This window comes from Haemaphysalis longicornis, unplaced genomic scaffold, assembly GCF_048455015.1.
Source record: "Haemaphysalis longicornis isolate Haplotype H1 unplaced genomic scaffold, Haemaphysalis longicornis Haplotype H1 scaffold_3, whole genome shotgun sequence".
Taxonomy (NCBI): Eukaryota; Metazoa; Arthropoda; class Arachnida; order Ixodida; family Ixodidae; genus Haemaphysalis; species Haemaphysalis longicornis.
Genome location: NW_027526335.1, coordinates 231,019,246 through 231,041,492, shown reverse-complemented (window position 1 = coordinate 231,041,492; position 22,247 = coordinate 231,019,246). Strand labels below are relative to the sequence as shown.

Sequence of the window (22,247 nt, the reverse complement as noted above, 5' to 3'; positions counted from 1 at the left end):
GTGGCACCATTCATTAGTACCGCGTTTGATTTTACTGCGTGTTTGCTATGTATGCGCGGAGAGTCCCCTGCAACATTGCTTCGCAGCCTGACCAGCAGTCAGGAACATTTCGTCGCTCGCGTGACTAAACAAAAATACAAAAAAGAACGCCGTGCTTTCATGCATGACGAATCTACTGATCGCTACTTGCCGGTACGGTCTGGTACCCGTTACCGGACCGTACCAGGGAAGCCTCGTTCCAAGCAGACCGTAACTACCGGACAAGCTACCGTGACTGGGAGCGACTCGGGATGTATGTAGTTAGGCAATTCTTCGTGAGTCTGTGGTGTTTCCTATCCTGAAATATTAGGTTTCGGTTCTCACAGCGCTACAGGCAGTATTAAAAATAAATATTCAACGTCCCTACGGAGATTCGAACGAGCGACTGCGTGAACATGAAGCGTGAAATAAGCTCTACTCCATCTCAACAGATTGCGCTAGCAGGTCAAGCTGGGCTTTCAGTACATACGGCTGGCTGCTTCTAGTTTTTTTGTTGTATTTGGGAGTCCCTCGCACTGATACCGCCTGTTCCTCGCTCGCCGATTTGTAGACGGGCCCCATGTTGCTGGTAATACTAGTTATGTAGCTGTATCGCCTTTATTTAACCTAAAAGAAGCTATCGTACATGCGTCGCTCGATGACTCAAGCCACGGCAGTTGGGTCGGAACCGTGTTTCGCTTGCTGCTTAAGCTGTCAGACTCGCGCGGATTTCACTTGTTGCAACCTCATTTTTCTTAAACGATCTCATATTTACAATCTGTTCGACTAAGCGTGAGCCAAGCGTACGTCCAACAAAGTTTTCCAAAGCGGCCGTCCGCTTTGGAACGACAGACACAGTACATCTCGGTACCGTCCGGCCAAGTCGCTCCATTTTTCGGTAGGGTTCTGCGCAATCGCGGTGCGTCCAGACGGTAGACAGCGTACCGGAACCGTTTTTCCGATCTGATATATCTCTCTAATAACAAAAAGTGATTCACCACCGGTTCACGCTGTCTAGAAAGAGAGAGAGGAGAGAGAGTAAGCATTTATTTCACGACCCATGTCCAGGTCTGCGCTCCATGGGGTTGAGATCAAACGGTCTCCGTCCTGGTGGTCACCTGGTGATCAAGAACGGTTGCCCAGTACGAGGTCGTCTCGCCCTGGTGGTCAAACCAGGCCTCCGAGGTCCATATGTAGCGAGCGACGTTGGTACTGAGGTAGTGAGCGACGAGGGTTAGTGGGTGAACGAAACACGAGGTGAATCCAAAACACGAGGTGATAAAAACGCATTCCAGGCTTTTGGTATTTAAGCATTAGCTAAAAATGCTTTTGCCATCAGCACGAAAGCGCTTTGCTGTCCTTAGGCTCATTTTGCCATCTCAGTCAAGTGCGTAATTAGCGTATTTTGGAACGGAGTGCTTGGAAACATGCCGTTGTCAATTACTACAAAGGAGAAACATCGTCTCGCGTTGAATAAAATTGTAAGTATTGATAAGGTATACAAATCGAAGTTTGCAGGTTGTTAGTGATCCCTTTTATTACACGAAATGCATGCGGCTGTAATACACAGCTGGCGGATAATTGCACTTACTCTGATTTATAGATATGCAAGGGACAGTTCAATTACTTTATTCGAGCGGACAAGACTGCCTAATATTTTCACACACGTTACCGGTGAATCAGGTCCCTCAAGGAGGCGAATCTAAAAAACGTAAGTACCTTCCCTTCGGACTATTACTGAACGAAGATACGAGATGTCTTTCATAAAGCTAGAAGCACATTAGAAAGCGCCATAATGACTCCTTGTACAAATACGTACAGTCTTTGTCAAAATTTTCTGGGCCATGCCGAAAGTGCGCAGGCCGCAAAGATTTCAATGCGCAAGCCCACTTCTCGAGTGAGGCTGAAACGTTTTATGCTGGAAAGCTACAGAAAACACCTTTCTTTTATACTGTCATAAATTAATTTCGTCGCAGGGAAAGGTTAAGCTAATTCTTTGAATTCCTTGTAGTCCAGAAGCCTTTGGCTTGGCCTAGAAAATTTTTACGGAGACTGTACATTTGTATTGCCAAGCGCTTGTAGTGCGCACACTGCACGAGGAGTCTCCGCACTTCTTTCTACTGCTTGGGCCTCGGGAAGTGGCTCTATCCTGCGGCGTAGACCATTTGGCCCAGCAACTTAGCTCGTATGTGACGTGGCTGTTTTCTGACGGCAGCACTATTACCGGGGTTCGTATGGCCTGTAGCTCAGACTCTAATTTTGGAAGGCGTTCATCGAAATTTCGGGCTGATGTGATAAAGCCGTGGCGATGGACAAGGCAGGGGTGCCACTTAAGGCCGGTTGGCACGATATTCATGAGTGAAACCTTGCGGGTGCTCAACAGGCATGGCCTGGAAATCGTACAATTTGTGCAGCAACATGCAGCAGTCTTTGCTTGGTCTCTTTTGGGATTTAATGAAATACTTTTCAATTAGGAGAAACAAATTGCTGTTACCAGACGCTCTCAAACGACTGCTCGCGGCTCTCAGGGCCTCCCAATTAAGGACGGGATAGATTATTTTAACATCACAGGCTCGTTTCCTCATTCAAGGAAGCATGTACTGTAGGCCTGCTCATTTGTGAACGGAATACCGCGTAACGTAAACAGCGGTCTTATATTAGGCCCTGAGTTCTTATTGATCAGAATCTTTATTAATTTTTACATGTACAATTTTTCCCAATCAGTACTGCATCCATTATTCTTCCAGCTTGTTTTTATTTGAGTATATTCGTGAGCAAGTTTTCTGCGAGTGCTAATTGCTAACTAAACATCTCATTTTCGGTGTAGGAGACGTGCGATGCGAGTTGCTCGTGAAGGAGAGCTTGCGCGACAACGCACCCCGGGATTGCGTGGAGAACTTCTGCGCTTTGTGCCGTCCCCCGGAGATGATTCCTGTCAACACTACCAGTTGTCGCAACGCCAGCAATGCAAAGAGGTCCTAAATATGTGATCTCTGCCAGGCGTAGCGCCCTATGGATTGTTTCATGAGTGGTTAGGCAATTACATTATACCCAAATACAATTCAGCGCGCTACAACCAAGCAGAAAGAACTATACCAAAAGCAACAGCCCCAGAAAACAGAAGTAGGCCAAATTGTAAAGTGAATAAAAAATTAGCAGTGGCTTAGCTCGGCTATGCCAGGATTTACGTAGCGTGAGCTAAGGTTCAACTGGTTATTCTTAGCTTTCCTGGTTGCCGAGGATTAGCTTGATTATCATGCTTACTGCTGCTTCAATGACACACACACGGTATACGCATTATGTGACACATGTATATTTATCAAGCGGCTCCGGCGCAGCGTCACCAACCGCCCCAGAGCTAAGCTGGTTCCATAGGCGCACGCCGGTGTTGCTGCGACGCACGAGCCATTGGTTCCACACCAAGCCACCCCTCGCATGATCATCAAGTGGACCGGGCCGCCACGTGCGGAACGGAGGTCGGTGAAGACGCTAGGGAGGTGGGGTGTGCGAGAGACTCCGGGCAGCGGGAAATGTTCTGTGCGCCGTGTGACGTCACTGCTCCTCGCGCATGCGCAGCACGGCTCTCCAGGAGCCACGCGAAACTGCTCAACCTCGGCAAGTGTAGCTCACACCGCAAAAATTTGTGGAGTGGCAGTGGAGTCAAACATTCGGGGTAGGATATTTTCGCCAGTTGTGAAGACAAGGCGCAGAAGGATGCCGACACAAACACACATAAACCGCACAATAAACAACGAAATCCACTTCCCGACATCGATAGCTATACATTTTTACAGAGAAGACTCCAGCAATCCCTGCTCAACGTGATAATGACCAGAAAGGTAAACGATCTTCCCGGAAACAGAGTAACGTGCGTGGAGTTTTTAAAAGACGCTCAGCGGCGTAGCCACAGGGGTATTGGGGAGGGCATGCACACCACGCACGTGCCACTCCTCCCCCCCCCCCCCCCCCCCACCCTGCCTCGATATTTTTCATACCATGTTTGTGTGAAATTAAAGTAGCCTGCAGGCGGGGAACCAGTTTTAAAGATATGCCCATTCATGCAAAACTGAAGACCGCAAAGGACGAGGACACAGAAACACAGTAGACGGGACGAGCGCTCGTCCCGTCTACTGTGTATCTGTGTCTTTGTCCTTTGCGCCCGTTTTCATTTTTTGAAGCCATGAACCAACACGCCCAACAAATAATTATATTAAACTAAGCCATCATCTGATCGCTACAGATTCTAAACATTGGAATATGTCCAGCCTTGCGACGTGCAGGTGACTCCCGGCTCTGAATAGTCTCAGCTGCAGTTCACTCCGAATGCACAGAGACGCGCCGGGAATCCGCCACGCTGATCGAGGTGACCGTGCTGTTTCGCGGGTGAAACAGCACGAAAAGCCTTATATGGGCATACATGTGGTCTGAACCTCAGCGTTATATTAGGTCATTTGTTGTATTTACCATGGCAGAAAGTGTAATAACATGACAGAGCACGTCACTGTATTTTCTTCAATTAACCACCAATCCTAGATATATTTATTGTCCTACCGACATCGCCTTTCATTGACTACTCCAGTTCAATAAAATCTGTTGTATGCAAGGCACTGCTTTATACCAATCTTGTACTGCTTCCATTTAACAAATGTGTACAATTTTCTTAAGTGCGGAGTTGTGTGCTTTTTGGCCCTACTCCCTTGACTCACGGCTACCTTCCGGGTCTACTGAATCAGCATTCTGTATTTTCCTCCATCTATTCCAACGCATGCCAGACACCCCTGTCCCACTCTGTCCGCACTGCCTTATTCCCCGTACCCAGAACCACATTCTGTGGGTGTGCCCCTACAACCCTACACAACCACACAATTACACCGGAGAGTGGCTGGCTGTTGCGGCGAGTCCCCAAGAGCAACGGGAACTGGGGGTCCACATCATCAGGGCCCTCAGCGGCTGCCTGCACCGAGGCGGCTGATTCGCCCCACCATCACTTTAACAATAAAGTTTCTATCTATCTATCTATCTATCTATCTATCTATCTATCTATCTATCTATCTATCTATCTATCTATCTGTCTGTCTGTCTGTCTGTCTGTCTGTCTGTCTGTCTGTCTGTCTGTCTGTCTGTCTGTCTGTCTGTCTGTCTATCTATCTATCTATCTATCTATCTATATATCTATCTGTCTGTCTGTCTGTCTGTCTGTCTGTCTGTCTGTCTGTCTGTCTGTCTGTCTGTCTGTCTATCTATCTATCTATCTATCTATCTATCTATCTATCTATCTATCTATCTATCTATCTATCTATCTGTCTGTCTGTATTTGCCTAACCACAATTTTACTGAAGCCATGTCTGCTCAACTAAACAACTAGAAATAGAATGAAACGAAACGTACAACAAGGTCCACACTTTAAAGGGACCCTGAAGTGATATGTAAACATTGCGGGATTACTAGCGCAAATTGTAGTCCGGAGTCCCCAGGCCATGTTTCGACCACTTTAGGCGGGTTTACGCGATTTTATTTAGTAGAAAAACAAATTCGAAAACGCTGTCCTCCTCTCTTTACGCTCGCCCATTTTCTGTGGCGTTTTCGTGTGACGTCAGGAGGGGATGAGCTGGCAATTGGCTGCGCTACTGCACGGCTCCCCGGCCTTCAGACAGAGTCAGTCGGCCAGCGTTTCGTCCGCCGGCCGCCGGCGGGTCGTCGCAATCAAGGAGGCTAAAAAAAATTGCTTGGGCGCAATTCGTTCGCTTAGTTGAAACGAAGCCAGGACACGTTTGTGAATGGAAGAATGTGCCTTTCTTTACTTGGTTTGTTTGTACACTGTATCTAGCTCCAAGCCAAGGTCGCTTCACACAAGCGCTGCACAAACGCACATGCGACGCTTCGCTGACTGGTACGCCAGTAGGAAAATATAAGGCCTCTTGAAGGCGGGAGAAGAGTCAGCGAAGTCAATATAGGTACTAAGGAAATAAAATAAACTGATATTTTTACCGTACAGCGTAAAACTAGGGCTCGGGAAGCACTTTTTTGCGCTGGGCGAACAAGCACAGCGGTCAGCAGCACGACTACGCATCTGCGAACGCTTTTCCGTCTACGAAATGCAATTGCTAGACGTGAGCTACTGCGGAAACTCGGGCGACGCTTACTGCACGAGCGCAGTACAACAAATAGTCACCTAAGCTGCTTGAAATGCCAAAACTAAATAAAAGTGTAAACCGGTTGTACAATATATACCCTATATTAGCAAAACCCTCGCATCCCGCTCCGTGGCTCAGTGGTCTGGGGCGCTAGGTATGTCACCGCAACTGTTTTGCAAGTCACGAGTTCGAATCCCCGCGGGTACGCGGTTTCTTTATTGTAAGTTAACTTTTTTGTTTTCCGCCGATGTTTTCTATATTGAGTTCACCTTTTTTGGGCCGCAACGTTCATGGCTACATGAACTAGTTCACAAAACGCGCGCAGGCTGGCACTGGCGCGCTAGCGAGTTCTCGTTGGCGTGCTGTTGCCATAAGCACCGACTGCTTGCAGGCAGTGGGCACAGGCCAGAATGAACAGACCCTTGGCCTGGTGCGAACACGCTTTTTGCGATACAGGCATGAGGGAGGCAAGCTCCAAATATGGGGGAAAAGCGCATGACATTTGGGCGTCTGCGAATACGCGGAGGGCGTTCATGCACTGCGTAGGTCTCGGCTAGTGAATGCTGCGACTACAAGCCGTCCTGGGAGGCTTATCTTGTGCATTTTACAGCCGGCAACATGGCAGAAGCGCGGTACGATGATTACTGAGATATTGAGAATGTCCATCCAACAACGCCATTGGTTATGTTTTACAGAACCGAAACCGAAACCGAAACTTGTTTGATTGCTAACCTTGGGCATCGTCCAATCACGGCGCCCCTCCTCCCAACGTCACAGCCTTAGTTGGTGCGGCCGCCGCAAACCGCGCATGGTAGTTTTTCTTCTTTCGCGCTTTGTAAAATAATTACCGATTTGTCAACCGGATAAACGATGAAAAGTGTGCTAATTTGAGCCAGTCTACGCAGTGCAAGCAAAAACGGGAGCTTGACAAATTCACTTCAGTGTCCCTTTAAGGCCAGCTGCACTCAAAATTTCGACCGCGCAAAATCACTGTTCCTGCTTAGTATGACTAAAAAGACCGCGATGTACGAAGTATGACGCCTAAAATGTGCGTAATTACGCCGCAAGCGACCAGCAAAAATCGGCGATTTTGAAAAAGAAACTGGGCAAAACGCGGCCATTACGGGCAGGCGGAAGTGACGTATCAGCCGTCGGCGCGAGCGGCCAGACGGCCTGGCCTGACGGCGCGAGCTGTGCGGACCGGCCGGCTCGGCCAGCCAGGAGGAGAGTGAACGCGCGCGTGCGGGGGTGTGGGAGGCGCGCGGAAAAGCGAGCGCCTGTCCCGCAAGCACAGGAAGCCGACGTTCGGGGACCCCAAGAAGTTGGGAGAACCCAAACGCAAGGCGCTCGCGCGCGGCAAGTAGAGGGGCGCCCCCGGCAGCCCGCAACCGGCTTGCGTTGCTCAGGTCGGCTCGGGTGATGGTAACTTTAGGCTTAGCGTCGTGGCGGGTATTTGATCGTCGCTATCTGTGCAACTGCGAATGACAATCCGTAACACTTTCACCAGTTTATTTCAGCTATAACTGCCGTTTGAGCGATCGGTGACCAAGACATCTGCATTGCCTGTTTCGATGCTTCCGCGCAGGTAGCGCCATCTGTTGGCCGCTCCGCGCACCGCGCGCCGCGGCGATCGGTCGGATCGCCGAACGTCCGCCACCGGTCAGCGTAGGCTTAGCATTGCGGCAGATATCTGATCGCCGCTTTTAAAATAAGCCCTGACAACAATCTCTACTACAATTTTTCATCACGCTAACACCTACCTTCCCGCATGTTGTACTTCTTTTTAGCGATCACATTGATTCGGAAGAGCAGCGACAAGCGGTTGCTACCACGGTCTGCGCCGGTTCGAGCCGCTGAGTGTGCCGAGCTGGCATGCACGGCCGGCGTGTGCGCGCACTGTTTCCGAAGGCAAAAAACGCTTCACGATTGTCTGCTTTATCCATTGCTTGCGAACGACGCGCGGTATCTACAAATTCAGCTCAGCGATCGTCGTAGTTGATCGGGTGAGTCGAGGAACGAGCCGCAGGTTTCGCTTCGGCCATGGTCACGCGCAGTCTCACTGGCTGCAAGAGCGACGTGAAAAATTGTCCAGATCTTTCAGCAAGCTAAACTCATTGTATCGGCCGGTACTTGGGCAAAATGTCAACCCGCGCAAGATTAACGACCGCTCATGAATAGTAAGCTGTACCCCGGAGAGGTTAATTATGTTTTCATCTATGTTCTTTTGAGTTTTTGACATTTCTTTCGACTTGCACGGTGGAATTGGGGGTGTAATTTTGGAATTTCCAATGTCTGTGTGGTGCGGAGCTGAATTGATTTGAGAAAACTCGTTGGAGTATGGAACAGAAAACTCGTTTGAGTATGGAACTTTATCCCTTGACAATTTTTTTAATTTTGATTCTCATTAGTTCATCTGTCTTCTTTTTCTCGAAAAGTTCCAGTTCGCTGGCCTCCAGCGCAGAAAGGACAATATTATTCCTAGCACGAAGCTCCTCCGCCCTCAGAGACGCGAGTGTATTATCACAATGATCCACTACGATTTTAGTTAGCTGAAGTGATGCGGATTTAAGAGTTTCGTTCCAATTTTGTTTCACGTTTGTTAAACGTATGCATCGATGGTGTTAATGATAGAAGGCCCCGGGGGGCGATCCCAGCCTTTAGGTATATTTTGAGTGTACGCACATGTAGATCATGATGCACCCGCTTTCTTTTCATGGTGCTCCTCTCTCTTTTCTGCATGTTTAGGTTTGTTTTTGTTTTGCGTTTTCTTTCTTTTCCTTTTTTTTCTCTCTCTCTCTCTTTTTTGCAAACCTTCACCTCACCTCGCCGAGAGCGTGTTTGTTGCTACCTTACTCCCCAAATCCCCCCTCTCTCTTTTTTAGGCGTCGTTGGACGACGAGCTTATCAATACGTGCACAGAAATACGAAATGTTGTCTTGAGAAAGATCGGCATCCGATCGAAACGTCGACCAATAAACAGTTTTGTTAGAAGCTATACCCATTTTTTACTATTAAAAAATGGTAGAGAACACAAGAGAAGAAAAACTTCGAACAAGGTAAAAGCACGATTGTTGCCAACGTTTCAGAAAAGAGACCTGCTTTCGTCAGGGCAATCTCTCGCCTGGCTGTCGCGCTTTATATAGGGGCAGGCCCCCGGTGAGAGGAGAGAAGAAAAGAAGGAAGTGAAATTGAGAAAGCGGATTGGTTTGGGAGTATGTCGAGGGAGATATCTTTTTTTATTTACGCAAGTACGCCCTTTGGCATAAACTAGATGTAGTCCAGCAGTCCCGTCTCCACAATGAAGTCGAGGAGGGGCCGGTATTGGGGACCATGCGTCCAGCGGCGAAGGTCAGGTGGTCGTCCTGGGTGGTACCCAAGGGCCCTCATGTGACGAACTCGTGCTGCCTGGAGGCCCGAGCATGAACCAAGGAGGTGGTCCAGGGTCGCTTCAGTGGCAGGGGTTTTACAGAAGGGGCATGTTTCTGGGGGAACTTGCGTCCTCCATGAGGCCTTTATCGCCGGGGTCAAAGCTGCGCCCACGCGGATTCTCCGAAGCGCCACCTCCTCGCGGCGGGTTAAACCGCCAGGAAGGTCCGACCCACGCGGGGGAAGAAGGGCACGCGTGGAGCGCCGGAGAGACTCCTTGTGAATGATGAGGGTGTCACTCTGCGACAACTTGAGGGGGAAAGAAGGTTGTATAGTTTGAGCCGCGAAGTTGGTCTCAAGGAAGTCCGCCGGGGGTTGATATTCCGGGAATTTTTGGAGAGAAAGGAGCAGAGGGTGTTTGTTGACCCGCCGCGGGGCATACCGAAAGGTTCTCAGAACCGCCGAAAGCAGACCAGGCGGAGAGAGTGGGGTCCTTATCAGAAACTATCTACAAGCCTCAGGTCAAAGAGGGGGTAGAGAGGGGGAAATAACTAGGTCAAAAAAAAAAAGAAAGAGAAAAAAACCGGGAGGGAAACCACACAAACCCACACACAAAAGAAAAAGCAATGACCCGGCATGTAAAATGGCACGTGTCACCCACGGCAACATTGCTGGAACAGGCCTGTCTTGAAACTCCAAAACGAAGAGATAAAGTTAGAGTGACGTACGGGGCACAAGACAAAGCGGAGTAAAAAAAGAGAAATTAAATAAATAAAATGGAATTCCAAAAGCAAAGGGTGGAGGAATGCGGGCGAGTATTAAGCTGGAAGCTAAGGAATAAAAATAAAAGAAATTAGGTGACCAGGTAAAGAACAGAAGGCAGGGTCATAGTCTTTGGATAAGGTATATGAAAGACAGTGCCTAATTCTGTATTCCCGGTGAATATCGCAGGGATTCCAAGTTGACCCTAGACGCATTAATTCCAGTAGGTTCCATGGAGTTGAATTTGTGAATTAAATGCTGCGCTACAGCTATGGAGGATTCGCCACGAGTATCTGCCCGGTGACCGTTAAGACGTAGGCTCATAGGTTGACTCGTTTCGCCTATATATTGTTTGCGGCATATTGAGCATTCCAACATATACACAATGTAGGATGGAGTGCACGTGCAATTTCCCCACCACAAAACCCACCCATAGCATCTACGCAAGGCGCACGCATACCGCATATTATGTCCCTTGAACCTCTGAGCTGTCGCGTTGTGCTTTACATGCCGCAGCTTTTTATACGTTCGACATCAAGCATGCCCGCATTTCTCAACCTCGATTAACACGTCTTTGTGAAGCTGCCCGTTTATTTTCCGTATTTTGTGGACTGCGACATTCATCGACGACTCCCTCGAACATCTGCCACTACCTACAGCCCCCAAGCGCCCGAAATGCGCCCTCATTTTGCAATTCGTGACCACCTAATAACGTAAACCCCCTTTTCAATGTGTTCGGAAACTTTACATTGACTGTTTATACCCATCAAGACTTACTAGTCATATATGCTCCAGGCAACGCACTATAAATGGTCATGCACACGCTATCGTGAGCTCCCAAGATCCCCGCCCCCCCTGATCATCCAGAAGATTTGGGCTTCTGTGAAGTTCGCTCCACTGTATGCATCACGTGACATTACCCCAAAAGTAGCCCTTTCAAAAGCACGGAACATAGGAGAAATCCTGCAGTCCTTACAACGTGCAAAACATCAAGTCAGTTTGTATTCGGCACGTGCGAAAAATTCAGAGCCCCTTCGCCCTCGAAAAGGTAAATCCAGCGAAACTGCAGCGCTATGGTTCGACTTGCGATGCTGGGTTTACTCTATGCAGTAAAAGCCCGTTGATTCGAACTCGGTTAGTTCGAACTTAAGGTTAATTCTAACTGAGGTTCCGGGCCCGGCAAAGCCCTGTGTTCAATGGGGGAATACTCGCGATAATTCGAACGCGTTGGTATCCAGAACGGTTAATTCGAACTGGGATTCCCCCGTTTCCATCGTTTCTGGCAGAATAAGTCGGCCCAGACTGATTGCAATGCGTTGCAGATCCAAACCAAACCAAATTTTCTGGATTCAAAACAAAGCACAAAAACAACAGGGTAGAGCGCGCGCTGCGCTGCTGAGAGAGCTTATTTCGGTTCCGCAGCGGTCGCCGCTCCGCCGGCGCCAGCGCTCCGGCGTATGGCGTTGCAGGTTTTCTTCGTGCCGCGGTCGCTCTTCTAGGCCTGCGATCTCGTGGCGTACGCAGAAAATCGTGTACGAGTCCTTAGGTGGCCTCTTTGCGTTATGACCGCGCCGCGCGGTGCAATGTCCATTCATTCGGACGCCCACCCGCTAATTCGAACTCCGCTTAATTCGAATTCTTAGGTAACGTTTAAAGTTTTATGGTCCCCTTCAAGTTCGAATTTACGAGCTTTTACTGTACTACAGCATCATAGAAGATTAGCGCGATGTCTACAGCCCAGACGAAGAACGCTGATGATTGGTGGTAGGCGGTGCTGTTTTAGAACAAAATGGCTTCAGGCTAGGATCAGAAGAGCGTCTGCGTCGACAGAGCAAGCGTAAACCTACGATTTTCAGGGTAAGGGGAAAATTCCTAAAAATGGAAAAAGGCCGCATGCCTCCACAATTTGACATAGGACAGCGTATATTCTCCCTGAAAAAATGTCTTCCCAGCACTGCGTTTTGTCTACACTCTTAATCTGGATCCACATGAGATCCACTTAGTAACTGGAACTTTTTTGCAAAAAAGTTCCACTTATATATTTGGAACCGTGTTCCACATACCCTGAAAATGTAAGTGGAACAGTGCACCACATACTTCCGCAGCTAAATTATCTGGATCGGCGTTCCAAATAAAAGTATACGGATCACTGTTCCAAATAAACGGGTAGTGTAAGTTACTGGAACACTGATCCACGTAAAATGATTATGGATTTATCCGGTGCGCCGTTCCAGGTACCTTCAGACCAGCTGTTTATATAAAACGGTGTTCCGATAGACGTTGAGAAGCTGTCTATGGGACTCCACTTTTCCAATATATCTGCTTTCCTGTTGGTATAAACTGAGGTCATTTGCCAGGCTGGCGGAAGCATTGGTACCAGAAGGAAACCGCAAGCACCATTCTAACGCAGCCTTGACATATGGCCCACAGTGATACCAGCAATTGGAAAACAGAAACCGCCGAAGCAGTGTGGTCCCTGACAGTTCCCAACAGTTGCCTATCGGAGCACAGTTCTATATAAAAGTTGGTCTGAGATACCTGGAGCGGCACACAGAGACTTTGGCTTCATCCACCGCATCCTGTTCTGGGTTTTGGCTGCATGTAAAAGAAACAAGACTCGCATTAAAATACATACCAAACCAACTATTAGCACTGATACAATGCTTTTCAAAACACTAAGCAAATTTTATTCGCTCGTATTATTGCGTACATTTGAGATACGGAGACATATCTGTTTCCACTTGGGCAGAAAATGACCAGCGTACAGGATCAAATACCAAAACGATATCAAGTGACCAAAACGATCTAAGTGGCATTTTCCTATTTTCGCTAATATTTACCATTCTTTTTTGCTAAAAAAACGTGTGTAATAAAGATGGCTTTAAGCGCAACCGCGTCACAAACAGACTTGTACATCTACCCTCACACTAACTCAAAAAGCATTACACAACAGTGAGCATAAAATATGCTGTTTTATCACATGAAATCAGGTACCCCAAATGCGGAAGTACCCACAGCGCTTGCCATATCATGTTTACGCATCCCGGTTCCAAAATATGCAGTTTGCTATTAAATTGTAGGGAAAAGCCAAAAATACAAGCCATACACGGTTGGATTATCGCAAGACCTGCAAGAGTGTAGGGAAAGAGCACCGGAGCCAATACTAACAATATAACATTTGCACAGAAAAATTTACCGGAAACATGTGGCACTATTGCACAACTAAAACATACACCATATATCAATATCAAGCTAACTGTAATATCAAGCTAACTGTAGCCAAAACCGACTATATACGCGCCCTGAAAAAGCCTTTCACTGAAGCCGCGTTGCTTCCCCAACAATTTGTAGCTATTTAAAATAAGTTATCCAAAAAAAAAGCTCATAGCACCCAGTGTGAATCTTACAAAAGTTTACAAACCAGATAGCTCGGAGCATGTTACGCATTTCAAAATTTAACAAGCAGCCTAACTGTAAAGACGTTATTAATTCCCTCAAGAACAATTCAGACATCCCAAATAACCAAGCCAGGTAGCGTTGAAACATACAGGTGACCAATTTTACCAAGCGAACTTGGAAGCATTTTTCCAGCCGGAACATTTATCTGAGGTAAAATTCACAGTTGCGTGCTATACAAACCCTACTATCACGACGACAGTATGCTTGTGACCAAAGCACTGCCTCTAACAAGCAAGAAATGCAACTTAGTCCAAAGTAAACAACTTTTTCAAACCAAATCTGTATATTTCGCATTCTTCTAGGGCTTAGGTGTCAGCTAAGATACAGTACAAAAATTGATTAATAAAGCCCCAAACCGTCTGTGTAAATAATTACTCTCACGTTTGCATCCATCAACAGCAGCACTGCCATGGAAAAAAAATTTCGAGCTGCACTTGAAAAATAAAAACGTTACAGTGCAGTGCCATTAACTACATTAACAGAGTAACAGAGTAGCTGCAAAGGCAGCCTGCGCTTTCTGCCAATAATGAAAAATTAAAAAAAAAACTTCACTTTTGCAATTGACATGCCGCTCGCATCTACCAATCATTTGAACCACGACATATCTTTCCGAATAGGCTTCAACGTCTAACAATATTAATCTAAAACCCCAAGTAGAGTGACCACATCAAGTCTCAACAGAGCTTTCAACTTAAATGACACCAGGCCACTGTTAAATGGCCAAGAACTCTCTGCAAAAGTCAAAAGAACTCTCCAAAGTCGCATAAGTTTCAGGAGATTAAGATGAAATATACGGCGAGAAGGATGACCACATCTTGATGTGACAACGCAGGCGGAAAATCCATGACGTGTTTCTTGCAGACAATATTTACGCTGCCATTCTCTTCTCTCAAAATAACTGGACCACAAGAATAACTGGACCAGGTCATGTACCTTTAAGGAAGGAACAAGAAAATTTTGTTAGACGATGGCTTTAAATGAGTGAGTTGCTTAGGATACCCCTTTTAGGATTGAAATATCAGCGATTTCCTGGTTTCATTTCTGGGAATGCTGCTAACAATGTGCAAAAATATTAGCACAGACTGTCAATGGCCGTTCTCTAATTCTGGAAAGCAAACGCACTGGGCGTGGCCGTGGTGCCGTATTATCACAGCAGCAACTCTCAATGTGAAAGCAAAATGTTTGCAAAACTTGAATGCAAAATAATAGTTTTTTTTTGTCCACACGTTGCAGCATCCGAAACAGGCTGAATCTGAAGGTATTTCCCAATATTGGAGTTCACGATTTATTTTTAACAGTAAGATTTTGCTACAAAGAAAACTACCACAAATTCAGTCCCGCAAAAATAAAATGCCAGCTTCAGTAAACACTACCATATATTGAGTCCCAAAAAAATAAAATGCCAACTTACCCAACTAAAATTAAGATGCAGGCGTTCCTGGCAGGACCTCCTCGGAGTGCATTTCCAGGAACGTTTTGCCAACGTGTTCCCAAAAGCTCTTACTGTCGTTTTCACCTACAGGTCAAGTTGTCACTGAAATGGTGTTCCGAAGCCATTACGTATATTGCAACTACCTAAAAAGGGACCATCAATGTTCCAGAACTGGGACTGCGTACTTACTTGTAGAATGCAATGATTTCATCCCGTACAACGACTTTCATGTGTTTCCTTTTTGTGAACACACGCCTTCAAGAACGGTGTACACACGCCTTCAAGAACCAGGAAAATGGCAGTATGCATTCCTTGTTCCATTGTTTAAAGTCCCGGTCCGCCCTATTTCCTAGAAAATAAAAACAATATAAAACTATCGAAGCATAAATTTACGCTTCCCTCTAAGAAGGGAGTACAACAAGATCTCGTACAATGCCTGATTAGTTGTGCTAAAATTTATTTTGCAGCACGAGCCCTGGTAACGTTTTCAGGCGAAACAATTTTAAATATAAAAATATTTGAACGTTTTTAGACTCACCTGTCATTGCTCCATGCGGAGTGGTGAACGTCTGTATAATACGCAACACTCAAGAGGCACTCTTTCGTGGCTTTATGACTTCCACAATGCATTCATAATCTGCCACACTTGTCACGACGACGCCTCGGCGTGCCGAAGATGTCTTCAGCCACAGTGAATGCCACAGCCATGATTTCAGAGGTATATGTAAGGAATGGAAATAATTTGTTTTAGTTTCTCTTCTTCAGACAAAGGAAAACAATTGTCGCAAACTACCAGTGTAGAGACAAATGTCTCCACAGTCAGCCATAGTTTGCATCTGGACAGGTTATACAGATCGAATACAGAACGTAGCAATCTGCTTTTGCAGTATATTTTCTAAGTTCAAGGAAGCACAGAAATGGGTTAATGTTGGGTGCACATAGTGATGCAAGAACGTATCACCTGAGCGTTGTCGGAAATTATTTTGACTCTCGGGTTACCACCGACATTGACGGCATAAAAATGCAAGAGTGGCTTATTTCTAACGCGGTTCGTGAAGTAGCAACCACTAATTATGGATAGTGAATAATTATCCTGAAGTCTCAAGTTACCAGTGACATTAACAGCATAGAAACGGCAGCACACTTTCTATATACCCGCTGCGTGTTTCCACATTTCTTCCCCTCTACAAAAGAAACGTTTGTTAATGCGGTACTGCTAGGACAACTGTCCCTTCCATTTCTCTACACTTCAGGCAATGTAAAATAGATCATCTCTATTGGTCAAAGGAATTGGAAGAAACATAGAACATAAACATGAAACATGGAAACATGGAACAGATAAACGTACGATGACGCCTTGAAAGCACATCAACCCAACTCGAAATGGCGTCTACCTTGCGCGCAACGGGGAAGGTCGAAGACTCCCGGTCTGGTAAGCTCAGCAAATGCGTTCTACTCAGCAGACTAACACAACGCCGTAATTACCACGCAAGTTTTAAAAATACGAATAGATCTAAGGACGGACGCTCCGACAAACTTGGTTGGAAGTTGTACACGTGTGCACGCGCGATTATCGCGAGCGACTAAACCGAGAAGATTCGCTACCGCAGAGATACACAGCAACCGTCAATATACAACTAAGCAAAGCCACACAGTAAGGGTACATCCAATCATGAAACGCGCAAACCAGCAACTTCCTTGGCTAGCGTACGCAGTCAGAAATGTCCAGCCGACTCTGACCCACGAACACAGAAGTTTTGGTAAATTACGGCTGCAAACGTTTCGCCAACACAAAATGTTACACGCCGCGAACACAAGCATGGACGACACACGAACAACGGGCAGAGAAGCGGTATGTTTATCGGACGCAGTTAACAAGGATGTCATTGAACAACAACCGTTACCAGCACATAAATAAGCAGCACTGACCTTTTTTGCGCCTCCTGGCAAAAATCCAAATCGTCGAACAGGAAATACAGCCCGGGGATATGAAAAAATTCGCAGTTGCACGCTGCAATCACCCCAATCAAACTGCTAACGGCGCTAACGGGCTAACGGTTCTCGCCAGCTTGACCAAAAATTTCTTTAGTAAATATCAGGCGCATCGCGCGAGCAATTGAGAAACCCGCTTGGGAATGCCACTGGTGGCGCTGCATGCGGAAGACCGTAAAATTAGCGGAGGGAATCCTGGAAGATAGGAGCGCTGCTGCCGTTTAAAGGGTTGACGCAGTCCCGATTTTCATCCGTCGTCGTCGTACCCGTTGCAGCCCCACTGTGCCGTGAATTAACGCAAAAACAGCTCTGCCGTGCTGCAGCTGACGCATGCGCATGGAATGCGCTACTGGAGTGGCGGTCTTTTCCTCATAGCTTCGGCAAACTTTCGTTCTCGCGGAGGCTTTGGCGATGCGCCCGCATAAGAGCTCATACAAACTCGGCACACGTGATGGCTTTTATTTGATTCGGAAAACGGGCATATGCGTCTAAGCGGACGTTTACGCCCGCTGAGGCCGAAACAAAGCTCAGATAATAGCCGTATTAGCGCGTTAGTACTGGCTAAGGTTGTTTCTCGCGGAGCGCCGTGAGTGCGTGCGATATCCGAGCTTAACTTTGGATGACAATTTCTGCGTTACTGTTTACAATGAACGCAAAAGGGCGTGGCTTCATTTACTGCTTTTCTTGACAACAAGCCTTTCCGTAGTCAATAAAATATACTGCGACGCTATTAGATACCCACGTTATATAAAGATACTTACAGCTAATTAGCGAGTAATAATACATCGGCCCGTTTCCCAGCCCTTTTCCCTCCTGAACACCAATACTACAGGAAAACAGCAACTGGGGAAGCAGCTGGAGAAGGCGGGTCATTCAATAAACTTCAATTACTATGACAAGACACAACAACAGCAAGTTAACTCTGCGCATTTTTGCCGTTACTGCACAGCATGATTAGGTATTACAATGTCATTTCAGCATTAATACATACAAAATAATGGTATCACGTGGTATATTTAGTTGTCCAAGTTTAGTTCCGTTCACCCAGTCAACCGCTCCCTGCAAAGAGGCTTTTGTTTTTGCTTGTGGAAATTAAAAGGGACTCACCTGTTAGCATTCCTATAGGACTTACTACGTCATGACCAACGGACTTAAAACCCATCGTGCAGCAATACGAATAGTTTTACAAATACATACCAATATTCACAACGGCCTAGTTTGCTTATTTTAGATATATGTCGCTTCTCTACTGAAACAAAGAAATAAAACTCTCGCATGGTAGACCGCTAGCGCCTTCCAGTGAAGACTGGATAAACCAAAATGCGTTTCTTGTTTTTTTTCCCTATCTCTGCAAAGAAATGATATACAGCAGACTCCCGTTATGACGAACCCGAAGGGACCGTAAAATGTATTCGTACTATCCGAAATTCGTCTTAAGCGGAGGTGTTGCATGGTGGACGTTACAAGAGAAAAATGTTGTGGTTCTTAATCAGTGTTCGTTTTAACCAAGTTCGTCTTAACGAGGGTCTACTGTATTTCTAGAAGAAGCAAACCGGGTCGTTAGTGTCATTTCTGTGAATTTGTAAAACTTCTTGTATCGGTACATGGTGCTTTTGAATTAGTAAGTCTCATGAATTTGCGTCATGAATTAATGAGTCCCATATGAATTGGATCAGGTGAGTCACCCTTAATAGCATGCACGAGACGAAAAATGCTAACGAACATCCAAGCATATATAACTGCATGCGTGACATGCTGCGTGCAGTGTAAAATGCGGCACAGTCGGTTAACACTACGCATATACCGCATCAGGGCATAAATAACGTAGACTAAGTACCTATTTCACAGCAGATTGTAGCCATTTATACGTTCCTGTAAAGCACTTAAAATTGTGCACGTACTACAACACAGCGAGCTGATGGCTGAGCATTGAGCAAAAAACAATGTTAATGCGACGCTTTGTGAACCAAATGCAGAACATGCAATAGTCTGAACAACTATATATATTTCTTTATGAGGTATCCACAAAAGCCCAATGAATTCTTCAGCACTACCACGGCTCTGTCCCAAACGCAGAAGGAGAACCTGAGGACATCTGGTCCTTCTCAAATTCAAGTCATTGGTGATTTCAGACGTACTGCGCGTCTGCAATTAGCAAAAGACGATATTCACTAAAGCGGTCTGAGCGCCGCAGACAACCTGAAAGGGGTTCGTGGAATTTCTATTTTCGCTAAGATACCCTTTTCTCGCACCTCTCATGCTTTGTACGGTGTTGTTGTAGCAGTGGACATATTTTTTTTCTGTCAAATAATGTCACTAAAAATACGTCTTAGCCGTCTTATATAAGTAAACTGCTCTAAAACAGTTCCATGATATCGACGAAGTTTATTAAATTTTATGTGGTGCGTGCGTGTGTACGTGTGTGACTGCATGCATGTGTGTGTGTATGTGTGGGTGCGCGGGTGTGCGTTCGTGTCTGTATCTATGTCTGTGGGCGTGTGCGTGCAAGTGCTTGTGCGTGCGCTTGTGCGCCAAAGCGCGTCAAATATATATGTGGTTCATTGTTCCAGTTAATGCACGATTCAGTGCATACTTCACTGCAGCGCACAATTTATGTGGAACAAGACACGAACAAAAAATATACAAAAGCACTGTCCAAAATTTTTACTGGGACATAAGTGGAACAGTAACTGGAACGACCGACAGCGCATCCCCTCATTTATTCGGTTCCACATAATAACCACAAACCTAAAGAAAACAAATGGACAGTTCCAGATAAGATCCACTTATATCTGTCGTTCCAGTTATTCTTCGTTTAGATCCAGATAAAAATATCTGGATCGCCCCGTTTAACTGGAACTTACATGGAACCAGATTAAGAGTGTAGAGGTGAAGCCAACTTTAGGGCATCGATGTAGGCTTGAATTTTAATCTGGCTTTCCTGCATTGCATGTTGCAGAGTGAACCATGGCCATCTACAGTGGGAGTATGGCTACGGCCCACTTTACACTAATTTCATCTGCTGCCGTCTCTTTCCCGAGTCGTCCGCATTCCTCGCCACGCACGGCGTCTCTCTCCCCCCTGACACTGCGCAATGACTGGCGCTCTTCGGCGGCCATCTCTGCGGTGCACCACGACTGGCATAGCCAAGCTGCATTGAAAACCACCAATCATGTGTGCCGGGCCCTTCATCCCCAACGTAGCTAAACACCACCATAGCAAATCCAAACAGAGCGCCAGCGTTACTGCATTATTTATTAAAGCGCGTCTCCGACAATCACGGCGCAGGCTCCAGTGCTCCGTGCAGGTGGGCGCGGAAGAGCGCGCGGCACTGCGCCATGTCAGGGGAGGAGATGGACTTAGCGCGTGGCGAGGAGCGCACACGACACGGCAGAGAGGCGCCGGAGGTGCAGAGAAACATACAGTGAAGCTGTAACCAAACTCCCCCTGTGAAAGACAATGTTGGAAGCCAGTTTACAAATTAAAATCACACTGATCACCTTAAAGTCGGCTTCACCTCTATGCACAATGGCATTTCTGGAAAGACATTTTTTTAATGGCCAATATAAGCTCTATTAGTATACCAAAGTATGGAGCTCCGAGGACTTTTTTTTTCTTTCATACGCTGAAAATTATTCTCCTGGGCTCAGTTTGTCGCCGGAGACGATCTGCTGGATTCCAGCTATGGACAGCTTGGCTGTGATATTTTTTATACCGTTAAAGACGGTACGCAATATACACACCTCAGGTGCTTATTTGAGGCGTTTGCATTTACATGGACGAAGTAACGCAAATAGTGTCATTAACAGCATGCCCCGACGGTGAAACAAATCTTCCGACGCTCCAGGCATCTACATGAACGCCGACCTCCCACGCTTCCCGCCAACCTGGCGGATGTCCTTGGAGGACCGACTGGCTTCCCCTTCACCGTAGATTGAACTCAAAGCTGCTCGCGATGTCCGTATCAAAATTTCGTTGGCCGTCCTCATCTATTACAGACGAAAAAGGGCACCTAACGGTGGCCTCGTCTACGTCCTTACCTTACCGTGGAAGTTTATTTGTTTATTGATTTATTTATTTCAAAATACTGCAGGCCAATGTGCTGGCCCAACCAGGAGTAGATACATCAAAACATAATGGTAAAAAAAAACAACAGACAACAATACAAAAGAAACGAAAGTTAAGAAATAAGGTGACGCTCAAAGTCACCAAGAAACCTATTAGAATGAAACATGTCACACGGCAAACAATTTCAGTCCCCCACAGTTCTAGGGAAAAAACTATATTTAAAAGTATTTGATCGGGCAAAAGTTGGGGTTAGAGCATGTTCATCACCATGACGATTACGTCGTGCTGATAGCGGTTTAACACAGTCAGGGAGATCAATTTTTTACATTAGCGCACAAACAATTGTAAAGAAAGGAAAGACGACTGAACCTTCTCCGAGCTTCTAAAATAGAAATGTCGTTTAATTGCATTAAGGTGGCCGGGGAATCAAACCTATGATATTTGCCAAAAATAAACCTTACAGCCTTTCTGTTAATACGTTCCAAATTCATATCTTTCTTGGTATGCGGATCCCAGATAATGGAAGCATACTGAAGCTTAGAACGACCACAGGCATTATAGGCTAGAATTTTAGTGCGCGAGGGTGCAGATGCTAGTTTTCTTATTATAAACCATAGCTTACGTAAGGCAGAAGTGGTAATGTCAGATATGTGGGTTGACCAAGTTAATTTGCTTATGAGAGTGACCCCCAAGTACTTATATTTGTCTACATTATTTATGTTAGTGCCTCTTAGAGTATAGTGGAATGGACTAGGACTTAGCTTCCTGGTGATACGCAGTAGCACAGTTGTTTTAGTGTTTAACTGCATGCCCCCGTTCTGACACCAGTTGTCAATAGCGATAAGTGCATCTTGTAAAGCCACATGATCACACAGTGAGGAAATTTGTATAAAAATGACACAATCATCCGCAAACAAACGCACAGACACATGAATAACAGAAGCGAAATCATTAACATAAATTAAAAACAAAAGTGGCCTAGCACACTTCCCTGCGGGACTGCAGAAGACACAGGA

At 46.2% G+C, this 22,247-nt stretch overlaps 1 protein-coding gene and 1 long non-coding RNA gene across 7 annotated transcripts in view; one reads left to right on the top strand and one right to left on the bottom strand.

Moving 5' to 3' along the window:
• The window catches only part of LOC144176041 (uncharacterized), a 90,771-nt gene that overhangs the window by 29,614 nt on the left and 38,910 nt on the right, over positions 1-22,247 (top strand). For 3 of the 6 annotated variants that reach the window (XR_013323760.1, XR_013323759.1, XM_077705159.1), the window contains 2 exons: positions 1,622-1,729; positions 2,846-4,635. The exons of 2 other annotated variants lie outside the window; for them this stretch is intronic. Coding sequence is in view for 2 of the 4 variants with exons in the window: in XM_077705159.1 (XP_077561285.1) it covers positions 1,622-1,729; positions 2,846-3,000 (263 nt within the window). In the remaining 2 variants the exon portion in view is untranslated. Of the gene's footprint in view, positions 1-1,621; positions 1,730-2,845; positions 4,636-22,247 lie in introns of those variants that run through there. One more of the 6 variants, XM_077705161.1, reaches the window with a different exon arrangement.
• On the bottom strand, positions 15,150-15,903 carry LOC144173746 (uncharacterized). Its single transcript, XR_013323382.1, has 3 exons — positions 15,710-15,903; positions 15,361-15,520; positions 15,150-15,273 (listed from the first exon to the last, which is right to left on the bottom strand). It is a non-coding gene; the product is annotated as an uncharacterized LOC144173746 (long non-coding RNA).